The sequence below is a fragment of the Solanum verrucosum genome, unplaced genomic scaffold (genome assembly GCF_900185275.1).
Source record: "Solanum verrucosum unplaced genomic scaffold, falcon-dt-bn FXZP01000230.1, whole genome shotgun sequence".
Lineage (NCBI taxonomy): Eukaryota > Viridiplantae > Streptophyta > Magnoliopsida > Solanales > Solanaceae > Solanum > Solanum verrucosum.
In genome coordinates, this window is record NW_026019954.1 from 2,102,282 (window position 1) to 2,115,939 (window position 13,658).

Sequence of the window (13,658 nt, forward strand, 5' to 3'; positions counted from 1 at the left end):
GAAAATAATAATATAATAATTATAGAGTACTGAATTTTATCCTAATTAGTGGATTTAATAAGCAAGAATTGAATTAATCATGAAATAGTTAAACAAAGAATGTAGGGGTTAGGGTGGTGATTTAAAAAATATATACCATTTGCTACGGCGCGCCGTATCGTCACGTTGGTTCAATATGTTGAGAATGTTCTTAAAAAAAATGGGACTCGTCTTATATGAGAGTTAAGAAAGTAATTAATTTTTGTAACAATCCTTATATTCTAGTATTAAATAATTCTTGTCAGAACTTCATTTAATTGTAGAGTAAATTCATTTAGATTATTCATTAAGCAATCATGTGATAGTCTCAAATTCAAATAATATGGTTAATTGGTGAAATAAATCATACATTTATTATTTAAGGTTCATTTTATATAATCTAATACTGTTCGATTATTTGATGTTCAAGACAATTGGGAGCTTTGAAACAATTCTTTAATTTGACTATTTTTATATCAACTCTAAATTTCTTTCTTCAATTTTTTTTTTGCTCTTTTAGTTTTCTAGTAATTAATATATTCTTTTTGTTCCATGACTTACTATATGCACTGTCTAGCTTTTTTGCAACCTGTGAGTTCCAGTGGTTACGGAAAATCTGTTTGTGTGACTATTTTTTTGATAAAAAAAAAGTAACATGCAAATAATGCAATCCATCCAATATTTTATGTTAAAAGAAAATTAATAAAATTTGATGTGCAGATGCAATATTATTGTGTACCTCATCCTTTGACCAAGTCAGAATATGGACCATCCAGAAACTTGAAAAATTATAAAATAAACATTATTATTATTATTATTATACGGTGTAATAATTTAACGTACAGAATCTTTTGGCATCCACGTCGATAAGAATTAATATTATAATTTTTTGAGATAACTATTTAATAAATGACTATGTTTTCTTTCTCTTACAATTTACAATTTTTTTATACAATGGTCTAAAGTTCTTTATTAAGAAAGTAATTTTTTTATTCGATAAATTATGGTCTAAAATTTTATGAGTTATAACAAAAGTTATTGGATCAACTAATATATTTTCTACAATTTTTTCAATACATTATTAACTATCAACCTATTGGCGGTGTCTAACATTGTTCAAAGGAATAAAATTCGTATCAACACATAAAAATAGAGACAGAATTTAAATGGTGAAAAAAAAAGAGTTATTGTACAAATCAACCATTAATATTTGCACTTGATGGTAGCAATAATTATCTCACACCAAAGTTTTTCAATTCTTTGTTGAAGTTTTTACGTGTGTGAAGGGATCAAAAAAATTAATGAACTCATTGGACATTTGAAAATTATTTCGTCATGAATATTCACATGATCTTTTGAACCTATACTTTACTAAATAAATAATAAATACACTTAGATATATCTACCCTAATCATTTATAATTAAAATGTTTGAATGAATAGGCTTCATAGTGATTAGTTCAACCACATTCTAGTTAGCTGCAACCACATTTTAAAGGGACCAAAGCATATAAATAAATAAATAAATAAATTATAGCCCATCTCTTTAGCTATTAAATAAGTAGCAAGTTGATAATGTAACTGAGGAAACATGGTAAATTTAAATAAGATCCATGTATATTTTATTATGCTTGTATCTTATTTATAAAATTATTCTAAATATGTTGTTATTGCATTTTTTTTCTGTAAAATTTCCTCCTATATATCTGTACTAAAAAATTAATTAAAGCAAGCACAATGGCTGATATTTTGTCCAAATATAATTTTATGATTAATATTATATATTGTCCTTTTATCTTTATTTCTTGTCTTCATTTATATATGAGTATTGTGTTAATGACCCTTCAAAATCAGGTACTGATCAGGAGGGTTTTAACTTGTATGACTAGCTAATCTATATAAAATAAAATGTCCTTTTACGAAAAATAAATAAGAATAGAAATTTGTATGCGTTTTTTTTTTCTTTAAAAAAAAGTAGGACATTGGAAGTGGTCGAAAATTATGAGGTCTCATATTCAAATTTCAATAAAGACCTAATATTAGGTGATTTCTTCTCATCTGTCGTAACATTGATGGAAAAGAGTTATTTGATACAAATTGCAAGTGAGAGATGACACATAAAATTAATCACGCAAACTGATTCGAATATGAGAGTTATTTTTTTAAAGGCATTATTATATTCTCTTGTTATGGCTATATGCCAACCCTACGCTACGTATCAAATCCCAAACTAAAAAAAAGATACAAATTGTGTACGAATATTTTAAATTTGCGGCCATTATTCTTTCGTTTATATCCACTGAATGGTTTCTTTCTTATCATACTAGTATACACTATACACTTTGATTATTAAGACGTAAAACACACTTTAACCTTTTTTTTGTTTTATTAAAATTATTATTGATCGATAACTCTTGACAATACGACAAAAACACTACTACAAATTAAATAATCGTATTTTCAGCAAAATCTATAATAGTATGTTCATCGTATTTCTAACAATTTTCTTATTGATCGATGACTCTTAACAATATGATAAAAAATTACTATAAAATTAAACACACGTATTTTCAACGAAATCTATAATAGTATATTCGTTGAAATCATTTCTAACGACTTTTCGTCAAATGTTTAAATTTTCGATGAAATTTCACTATTTATAGTAAATCAATAGATATAAAATATGTATCTTTTCAATCAATTACCAAAACTTGCAAGTTGAATTATTTTTAATATGTAGCTTATCATTAATCATAATCATAATATAAAGCCTTAATTGCGATAGAAAGAATACCGAATATCTAAAAATTGCGGCCATTAATGTTTTGTCTTTTATCTTTTGAAGAGTTTCTTGTCAAACTATACACCATACATTTTGTTATACTTAAAGTATATAATAATATAAAGAAATATTTATTCATATTCGAGATTTACTTCAAATTAAGAAAGTATATTTAATATCACGTGACACGTCATTCATTAAGATAATTGCAGGGAAATTATAACTTACATTTAAATTAAAATACTCGTATTATTTGTACAATATGAATATTCTCTTTCACATGAAAAACTTTGTACAGAGGGCCAAATCAATCCAACTTGTCTTGTCTACAAGCCATGCTACTTAAATTAGGCCAGGCAAAGAGTGGTCTTTGATATATATAAGAAAGTGCTAAGTAGGTTTTCGGGCGTGAATTTGAATTAGTCGGATTTTAAAATAAATATTTAAAATTTCACGAGTGAAACTCGAGGACAGTTAGTACTACTTCCGAAGAGCCAAAAACTATATCAGGGGAAGTCTAAGAAAATCTTCAATGAAAGTTTTACTGATTATCCTTCTGATTAATCAATGAAATTAATGTCTTGTTTAACTTATATTTTATCTTTAATTATTGGATCACCTTTAGGATTCATTTGTCTTCTTTTTTTTCTCACCAATTTATTCTTTTTAGGACGAATTACGTCCACTTTTACTAAGGTTTCGAGTTGTAACATGTACATTATATTATAAATGTTACTATACATCATCTTTAACATTTATTCATCCTGCAACTCTAATCAACCGATTCATTGAGTAACTCTTGGGTAAAATATTAAACTAATAAGAGTTGTATTGTCTAACTTCATTCAAAAATAAAGCTTGAATTTTTATAGAATCACATTTGAAAATCATTTCTATTTTGATCATTACTTAGATTGTGAATTGTATAGAATCCATTTTCTATTTTAAAGCGAACACTTATAAAACTAGAAAAAAAAAATCTTTTTACATAGATCTTTCATCTTTTGTTTAACAAAGCAATCTACAAATGGATAATTAAGCTTAACTTGATATATTTATTTTATTTTTTTTCTTCTATATATACTGGTATAACGATGAGTGGTCTCAAAAAAAGGCAAATGTTCCATGATTCAACTACAAGACAAGATGGAGCAAGGTTGTTTATATATGGGCCTCATTTTGGGCTTATTGTGATAAGTAAGTTCAGAGCTGTAATCAATCTGGGCCTAAGAGGCTGGAACACGATTATTAGGTCCAATTATAATGGGCCAATGCTAATTAAGAAAGATGGGCCCAATCCAGTCACCACTTAAATGGGTTTTGTGTCAAAAAACAATTTTAATACTCGCTCGGGACTCTGGTCACTTTTGCTTGTCGCATTTGGTTTTGAGTGAAACAGTTATTGACATGACCATTTTATCATATTATTTATATTAATTGATGTTTAATATAAGGTCTTGAAAAATAAATTGGAGAATAAGTAATTAAGGCTTAGGTAAAGTATGGAAAAAAAAATTATCGTTAAAAATGACAAGTAAAACTGAAAAAGAAAAAGTGTATTTAAGTTGATGTTTCACTATGTTGACATAATTAAAATTAGAGGTGTCAAAATTGAGCTCAATTGTAGGTAATCTGCTCAATCCGCCCATAATTTTAAGGGTCGAGCTTAAGATAATTTGAATTGAGTTCAATCTCAACCCATTCATTTGACACCCATAATTAAAATGTTCGTTCAATTCATGACACCTGCAAATTTCGGAGTAGCAACAAATTAAATTATTCTAGACAAGAACAGCTGGATTTATTATTTTTTTTAAATATAAAATGTAGAAAAAATCGTTTTGATAGACAAAAAAGGATGGTAATGGTGGTTGTTTAAAAAGCAATATATAGGAGTTGTTGTGATGCTTTTGTCCCATAGCTATATCCAAAGATTGCTTTTGTTTCTTCTTTATTATTTATTTATTGGGCTAAACTTTAATTGTTTCAATAATTTGTTAAATATGACTTTAGCAATTAAACCATAGAACATGAACAAGGATTGTATATTTGTTATATCCATTTTGAATCTCTTGAAAATAAAGTAAATTATTATCACGAACTAAATGTCTCGTTACATTTTCGTGATATTGCAATTTATGTACCAAGTTTTCAATCTCCAACAAAAAGGGAGCGTTGGTATTCTTATTTAATCAGGTCGGGTCAGCCCGCTTGAAACTATCTACAATCCAATAATCAAAAATGGCAATTTTCAATTCGGTATCGCGTTATTTAAATTTAAATTCTTACGAAATTATTCATCTCATTATTTAGTTCAAAATAAAGAAAAAAATAAAATAAAATTGAAATCACACGAACTGAATTGACGATTTAGATATGGGAGGTGGGGGTAGGGGTGTGTGGGAATGGGCTACGTAGTAGGAATGAAAATGAAGTGTATTGGATGATGCGAAGACACAATCGATACAAAATGTCATTTGAACTTGTTTATTCTACTTCTACTTTGGAAAGTCAATTTTCTTATTTTTATGATACTTATTTTTTTAGAAAAAATATTTTTCAATTTTCTTATCCAACAAACATGATAAATTGGAGAAAATGTTTTTCGCCATACCGAACGCATCAGAGATTAAAAACTAGTTAAAATTATTTTGTTAGAAAACTGAGAATAATTTATTACTTACATATATATTACTAAGAAAGTTAATTCCGAGTAGTTCCAAAATGAAACTTCTTCTCTCGTCCCAATTATACCATATATTTATCTTTGAGATAAGGGTCTGAAAAATACTCCAATTTTGATCGGATTTGCTGTTGCGATACTAAACTTTTATGAGGACCTATTATCTCTCTAGACTATTTAATACCGTATTTTTTACCCCATCAACTATTTAATAGTGTATTTTAAAGGTATATATGTGCCCACGTGGACACATTACTATTTATAATTTTGCATTTTTTATGTCCATGTGGGCAAATATATATGTTTAAAATACGGTATTAAATAGTCTAGGAAGGTAATAGGTCCTCATGAAAGTTTAGTATCGCAACAACAAATTCGACCAAAGTTAGAGTATTTTTTAGACCCTTTTCCCTTTATCTTTCGAAGAATTAATTTGACTAATATTTAAAATTTAAGTGGAGTTAATTAACTTAATGTTTAAAATTAAAATTTAGATATTAAAAAACTTCACGGAAAAAAAGTTGTAATTTATCTCATGTAAATATCATGAAAAAATCTATTTTAAAATATTAATCAAAGTTTAAATAGTTTACATTTCAAAAAATAAAAAATATCACATAAAAAAAATTCGATTTGAGGTATAAAGTGGGAAGAAGGGATGCTATAATTAGGATTTTGAATAAATTAATTTATTTTTCGTTTTCATATAGAAAAAGTAATAAGAATGAAATGTGTATCTGACATCAAATTATTTAATCGACCTCCTCCCTACAATATCATTATTATAGTAGAGTTTAACCATCAAATTCGAGAGAGATAGATTAATGTGATTTATTTATGCCTAAAGCACCTAAATATCAACTACTAACAACAAATTAAAGATTTGAAAGGAAAAACATATAAATAAGTGATTGTAAAAACTCAATTCTTAACGCTAAGGGAACACCAAAATATAGAATTGAGACATAAAGAATAGTAATACAATTATACAATAGGCCTCCGGTAAATCGTGACACAAAATAACTTTTACATTTGGTCTGAGTAATGTCATTTTTTTTAATAATAAAAACCATGAATTGGAAAAGGAAAGAAGATATATTAGATAGATTTGGGTGTATTGTCCTTTACTAGTTGAAAACTTTGACTGCCTTTTGGGCAAGAAGTACAATTTCGAATAAACTTCAATTTTGTCGGCAAATGGAATTGCCTATAACTACACTATAGTGTGTTTGGTTCCAAAAACAAAATAAAATTCTAGGAACATTTTTTTTTTTTTTGAAAAATAAGTATTTTTTTTTTTTTTTTTAAGGATCCGGCTCCCCTCTATTACTATTTACCCCTTCCCTTCATTTCGTCAAGTGCACCTCTAGATAAGAGACACGTGTCTTATTTAAAGTTTAAAGATCAAGATTATATTATATTAACAAATATCATAACCATAGTTAAGTCAACTAATTTTAGAAAACTATTCTCTAAATTTGGTAAAAATTACAATATATTTCATACAAAATTTAATATTTATTAATAGCATTAATTTTAATATTTATTAATAGCATTAATTTTATCTTATACTTTTATATTTAAATGTTAAAATTGTAGAACATGAAGCATTTATATTTAATGTGATAAATAATAATCTTCAAAAACATTTGCATTTAAAACAATGTTTTCTTTTATTTCACAAAAAAAAGAATATAAAAGAATTAAAAAACGTATATTTTTCCCTTCAAACGTACAATAACCACATTTTCTCCTTGGAATAATTTTGATATCGTTTAATTCTAAAAGCCTCTTGTCTTTTTTTATTTTTGTTTCGTGTTCTTTTATTTTATGTTTTTTCTTCAATATTGATAATTCTTCACTTTTTTTTCGTTTCTCGACGTAGTATAATATTTCAAGAATAAAGTTTACTAGTACAGAAAATTATTTAGTTGATTCTCACTTTAAATATCATAAACTTTAATATTTAAATATAAAATATAAGATGAAATTAATAAATATAATTTTTTTTAGGGAATATGTTGTAATTTTTTAATCAAATTTAGAGAGTAGTTTTCCAAAATTAGCTGACTTAACTATGATTATGATATTTGTTAATATAATATAATCTTGACCTTTAAATTTTAAATAAGACACGTATCTCTTATTTAAGGGTGCTCTTGATGAAATAGAGGGAATGGATAATGGAGGGGAGCTTGATCGATAGAGTGTGAGGCAGGTTCAGAATTAACAGGGGATGAAATAGTCGAAGAATTAGGGTTAGAGGCATTGGATGAATAAGGTGTCAAGTTAAACATAAACGGAGGGAGTATAACATTTTATTTTATATAAGATTTAAGCGAAAAGTGTAACATGTAAGTTGTAACTATTGTGACTAAGGGAGTAAGATAAAAGTACAATAAGTCAATGTTACAAGATTAATGGAAAAACACATATTGATTAATTTTGTTAAAAATGGATGGGAGGCACCGACAAATTTCTAATGCCATGCAGTAGAAGAAAAAAAAAAATGTATAAAATCAGGCTGGCCTAAAGTTTTTTTGGTCAATCTTTTGGGAATTTAAATTAGTGGCCCTCAAAGTGAACACAATGTTTTACATAGAGTTTGAGTTCCACAAGTCTACAAAAAAATATCAACATCATTTTTTTCATTTTCTGTTTGCTGCCAAAATTTTACTGTGTAGTGCTCTCATCCAACAAATTTTGTTGACATCTTCTGCTCCTTTTTTCATTTGAGAAGTCTCATTTCAATAGATTTCTTATACATTAATTAATGACAAGTTTAATTGGAAACTAGAATTACCACTTATAGTAATAAACTTAAAATAATATTGAAAGAGAACTTGTACTAAGCACATGCGAAATTATGTATTATTGCGATCTCTCTCTCTTTTCTTTCTTTCTTTCATCGATTAACAATATTCTCCAATTTTAGAACAGGAATACTACTTTATGTTTTATTAATAATTAAATTTACGAAAATACTTTTATTCCCTTTTAATAATCCACTATTTTAGCATAAATCTGCTTATAAACTCACACGTAATGCCTTATTTGATTCTGTTTCTAAAATGTTCTAATCAGTAAACTCTATTCCGTGTAATTTCACAAAGTGGGATCTTAGGAGGGTAGATGAATGCAAACCTTATCCAGGCCCTATCTTGAAAGTAGAGAGGTTGTTTATGGTAGACCCTGACTTGATCAAAATTAGATCCAAGGAGTTCTGAGAGGAACAAAATACTGTAGAAAGTATGACAAAGCACACATTTTAAACATAACTACCAAAAAAATACGACGACTAAAGTGCAATAAACGATAGATAATAATAGAAATTGAGGAACAAGAAACTACATGAGTACTACTACAACTACTAGTATGAAAGGATAAGCAAGACCACAATCTACTACCTGCTAACCTACTACCCCTATTTGTGTCTTCCACAACGTTTTATCTAAGGTCATATCCTCGATAAGATGATACCGTGCTATGTCCCATCTAATCACCTCTCCATAATACTTCTCTGGCCTACCTCTAGCTCTCCCAAAACCATCCATAGTCAATCTATCACACATCTGATCTACACTGGGGCATCTGTGCATCTCCTCATTAAATGTCTGAAACACACACGTCTCGTTTCCCCATCTTGTCCTAAACTGAAGCAACTTTCACCTTATCTCAGATATCTTTTTTTATTAATCATATCTCTCTAGTCCTAGTATGTTCATACATTCATTTCAGTATCACCATTTCTGCAATTTTCATCTTCTGAACGTGAGAGTTAGAATATAACTACCAAACTCGTTCAAGTTCAAACGAATTAGGCAAATTATATATACTTTTGGCACCCTGAGTAGCGTGTAAGCATTAGTTCCAGTAAGACGATAGTTTTCACAAGGTTTGGTGAATGAAACAATACATGTTTGCACGTGTAATATTCAACTTTGATATGATTGATTCCAAGGTCCTACTTGTTTGGCACAACAGCTGACATAAATCTTAAAAAAAAATTGTTCCAAATAACACTTTCTTGATAAAACATCCAATCATACTTTATTAGAAAATTAGAAATGATATATCCTACCCAATAGTCTTGTCCCCTTTTGGAATTTTGTTTTCATAAGCCTAACCCCTTTAGTTTCAAAAAAGAAAAATAAAGTTGGTTTCTTAGCTTCCACTCTTGGACCTTTGAGTAGTATATATATATATATATAACTATTACATCATTTCTTCTAATCTAAATAAGGTCCTATCACATTGAACACTTGATATACAAGTTTTTATTTGACCTCTCCACTTTGGATAAAGTCATCTTCCATTTGCAAAATTTGATTGAAGAAGAAATTATGGCAAAGATTGGAGAAAAATCAGTGGAAATTCAATTGGGTTGTGGTCTAGTGGCAGCGATATTTCAACGTGGAAATTGTAAGCCAATTAAACAACCAGTATCACAAATTTCCAAAAAGAAATTATCCAAGCCTCAACCAAAACCACTCTCAATTACTCTGAGGAACTCGATTTCACAAGATCGAAAACACGTTAGGAGATCAACATCTGATGGTACACGAAGCAGCTCGAAGATCAACCAATCGTCTAATTCTTCAAGCACGAAGAAAATGTCACAAGTTGTCAACTTGGTGCCTAATACTCACAATCTTAGGAGGCAATCAATGTTCACCTCGAGTGACTCGAGCGCGAATGGAACGTTGAATCGTGCTTCAAGCACGGGGAACATTATGTTATTAGGCCAATTAGGGAATTTGAAGCAGCAAAAGAGAATCCAACATGTTTCAACTCATCAAAAGTTTATTCTACAGAATGGCAGAGTATTGATGGGGAACATTGTAAACAAATTGGATCCTGATGTACTCAAATCCATGGGAAATGAACATTACAAACATGGAAGATTTGAACAAGCAATTGCTTTATATAATCAAGCAATCACCATTAATCCGAAAAATGCTTGTTATTACAGCAACAAAAGTGCAGCTTTGTTGAGTTTGAACCGTTTGATTGAAGCTGTAATCGAATGCAGAGAGGCCATTCAGCTAGATCCTTTTTACTACAACGCGCAATATCGCCTTGCAAGACTATATCTCAGGTACTAAAATCAACTCAAAACAGATTTTTTTTTCGAGTATTTTTTTTTATTGTAATAATATTTGTCTCAACAGATTAGGAGAAGCAGAGAAAGCATTGGAACATTACGAAAAATCAGGACCAAAAGTTGACAGAAGAGACATTTCTGAGGCTCAAAATCTTAAAAGAATGATCAGCAATTGCATAGAAGCTCAAAGGGTAAAAGATTACGTCACATTACTTCATATGAGCGAAAATGCATTGTCATCTGGTGCAGATTCAGCTCCACAGGTTTAAACAACATTGTCCATAATTTACTTGTCAAGTTTAATTTCAACATTACGTATTTAACAATATTTACCCTTTGTTATTTTCATACTCGAAGATATTTGCAATGAGAGCTGAAGCATTGATAAAATTACATAGACATGAGGAGGCATACACCATCATTCAGAAGGGACCTAATTTCAAAACATGTCTTTCTACTCGTATTTTCGGATCAGCTAAAACAGCTTATTTGCTAACAATTCGAGCACAAGTTTACACACTAGTAGGCAGGTTTGATGATGGAATCAGTACAGTTCAAGAGGCTGCAAAACTCGATATCAGCAATGAGATAATCGCGATATTAAGAAGAATTAAAGGGGTGGCATCAGCTCGGGTAAAGGGTAACGAGTTTTTTAAGGAATCGAAATACATAGAGGCTTGCTGTATGTACACAGAAGGACTAGAACAGGATCCATACAATTCTGTTCTGTTATTTAACAGAGCAACTTGTCGAATCAAGCTAGGGCAATTCGAGAAAGGAGTGGAGGATTGCAATGCAGCTCTTGTGTTACGTCCTTCGTATACTAAGGCTAGAGTTCGTAGAGCTGATTGTTACGTAAAGGTAAAATTTGTACTAATGTTAATCGAAGAATGTGTTGATAATATTGCATAGATTATACATTGACCAATTTGATTTTTTTTTTTGAATTTTGTTGTATAGTTGGAAAGATGGGAGGCTGCAATTCAAGAATTTGAAATGTTGTTACAAGAAAAACAAGGGGATGAGGAAGTTAAGAGGGCATTGATTGATGCAAAGATTCAATTAAAAAGAGAGAGGGAAGAGGATCAAAAACAAAGAAAGCTATGCAATGAATCTAACTTAGTGTTAGTTATTAGCAATTAATTTTGTCTCAATATTTTGCTTGTTTATGAAGAAGCTTGATTTGATTATTTCATGTTTGTGCAATGTATATAGCTTCAAGTCAATGTACAAGTAAATTATATATTCAAGTCATCATTATTAACAAATCATATAGTACTATACAAGGAAGAGTAATTTGTTGGAGTCTCATCTCTTTTGTGGGATGAGAATTTGGTATTGGATAATTGTCTCCTCGTTAACTAGTTTTTAGGATCGATATAGGTCCAATGTTCATTTTATTACGTCTATCTCAATTTATTGTTTTGGCACCCCACCTTATATTGTTCATGCTCCAGATGTCCAGTCTTGGGTGTGTTCGAGTCCCATAACATTTGTGAAATGGAATTTGGTTTCCTTATATCGTATTGGACAATTCTTCCCTAATGAGCTAACATTTGGGATTAAGTTAAGCTCAATATCCATTTCTTTATCATTAATAGGAAAACTTTTCCTTTTTCGGATTGTTTGAACTTTGAATTTATCTTAAACTCTCTTTTTTCATGGGATGTATGGTACCTACATTAGATTCTGACTAATTCGGACTATTAAAGTGAAAAATTCTCCTTATTAGGATTTTTCTATATCCAAAGTTAAAACTCGAGACTTTTAATTAATGATCGGAGGAATTATATTCATCTCAACACAACCTAAGATAATTGACTAATCATGAGTAAGGTTATAAAGATCGGATAATAGACTATCTTTTTCTTTCTCCAGCATACAGAAATTACTTTTTGATATTTTATGTTATCTTTTTGTAATATTTGCATGCACAAAGAAAGTTGGTATGCCCCTTTTCCATGTTATATAATTTATATTCTTTAAGCTTTTAATTAATTAAGTAATTAACTTTAAAAAGAAGCGCAATTTGAGGGGTTCATTTAGACCTAAAGCACCACATTTGATGTATCCTTTTCAAGATTGGAAGGAACCTTTGAAAAAATATTCCATTTACTTTAAAATTTAAAAACATTAGGAACAAAGAAAAGATATGTTGCATTTAAAAAAAAACAATTTAGATATTTTTTATTTATATTAATACAGATTATGAGTGATATTAGTTGTGAAAGAATAAGAGAAAAGTCTTCATATACCCTATTGTAAGAAATATTGGTGTTTTTCAAGCTTATTGGATGACACACTATGCCAATAATTTATTTTTCCCTGTACATATAAATTAGTACTATTGAGAATGTCTTCAAATAAATTATTTATTTATTATCATTAAACTATACTTTGTTAATAGTTAATACACATCTTCATCTAATATATGACTTATTCATGATAAATTATTTCAGTTTGATGTATATACTAGGTGTTTATAAGTTACTTCCTCTATCTCTTATTACTTGTTCATTTTTTTTTTTAGTTGTTTCTAATTACTTGTCCATTTTCACAAAGCAAGAAAGGACATTTTTTTTTACCTATTATACCCTCAATTAATTACTTTGAAAAAGATAGAACTTCTTGGAAATCTTAAGTTTTTAATTCACCCACTTCATAATTAAAGGGGTAAAATGGTAAATTCACTATGCCAACCACCATTTCTTAATATGTATGTCAATTCAAAAGTGGTCAAGTAATTAGGGACATAGGAAGTAGTCTTTTACATATTCAATGTGATATTCCCTCCATCCATTTATACTTGTCTGTTATATTTTTATTTATGTAGTTTGATAAATTAAGAAATAATTTTTATAATATATCTTTATCATTAATTATAGATATTCTTTTAAAATATTTAATTTATTATATTCAAACTTATCTTTTTATTAGCGTACTTTTTAAGGGGTGTCATAAGTCAAATAATGGACTGAGATAACAAAGAAAGAAAATAGGAAGTGGTGTTTGCTTTTGGAAGAAGAAAAATTTGAGCCTTTCCCAAGTTCCCATATTGGATTTGAAACGACT

General features: G+C 28.9%; 1 protein-coding gene across 2 annotated transcripts in view; it reads left to right on the forward strand.

The window, feature by feature from the left end:
- The window catches only part of LOC125814137 (inactive TPR repeat-containing thioredoxin TTL3-like), a 172,414-nt gene extending 160,560 nt beyond the window's left edge, over nucleotides 1-11,854 (forward strand). Inside the window, exons 2-5 of one of the 2 annotated variants that reach the window (XM_049493589.1) lie at nucleotides 9,757-10,580; nucleotides 10,654-10,849; nucleotides 10,944-11,447; nucleotides 11,547-11,854. In XM_049493589.1, the coding sequence (XP_049349546.1) occupies nucleotides 9,826-10,580; nucleotides 10,654-10,849; nucleotides 10,944-11,447; nucleotides 11,547-11,729 (1,638 nt within the window). In that variant the 5' untranslated portion in view covers nucleotides 9,757-9,825 and the 3' untranslated portion in view covers nucleotides 11,730-11,854. Of the gene's footprint in view, nucleotides 1-9,699; nucleotides 10,581-10,653; nucleotides 10,850-10,943; nucleotides 11,448-11,546 lie in introns of those variants that run through there. The other variant, XM_049493588.1, reaches the window with a different exon arrangement.
- Nucleotides 11,855-13,658: the final 1,804 nt, after the last annotated feature.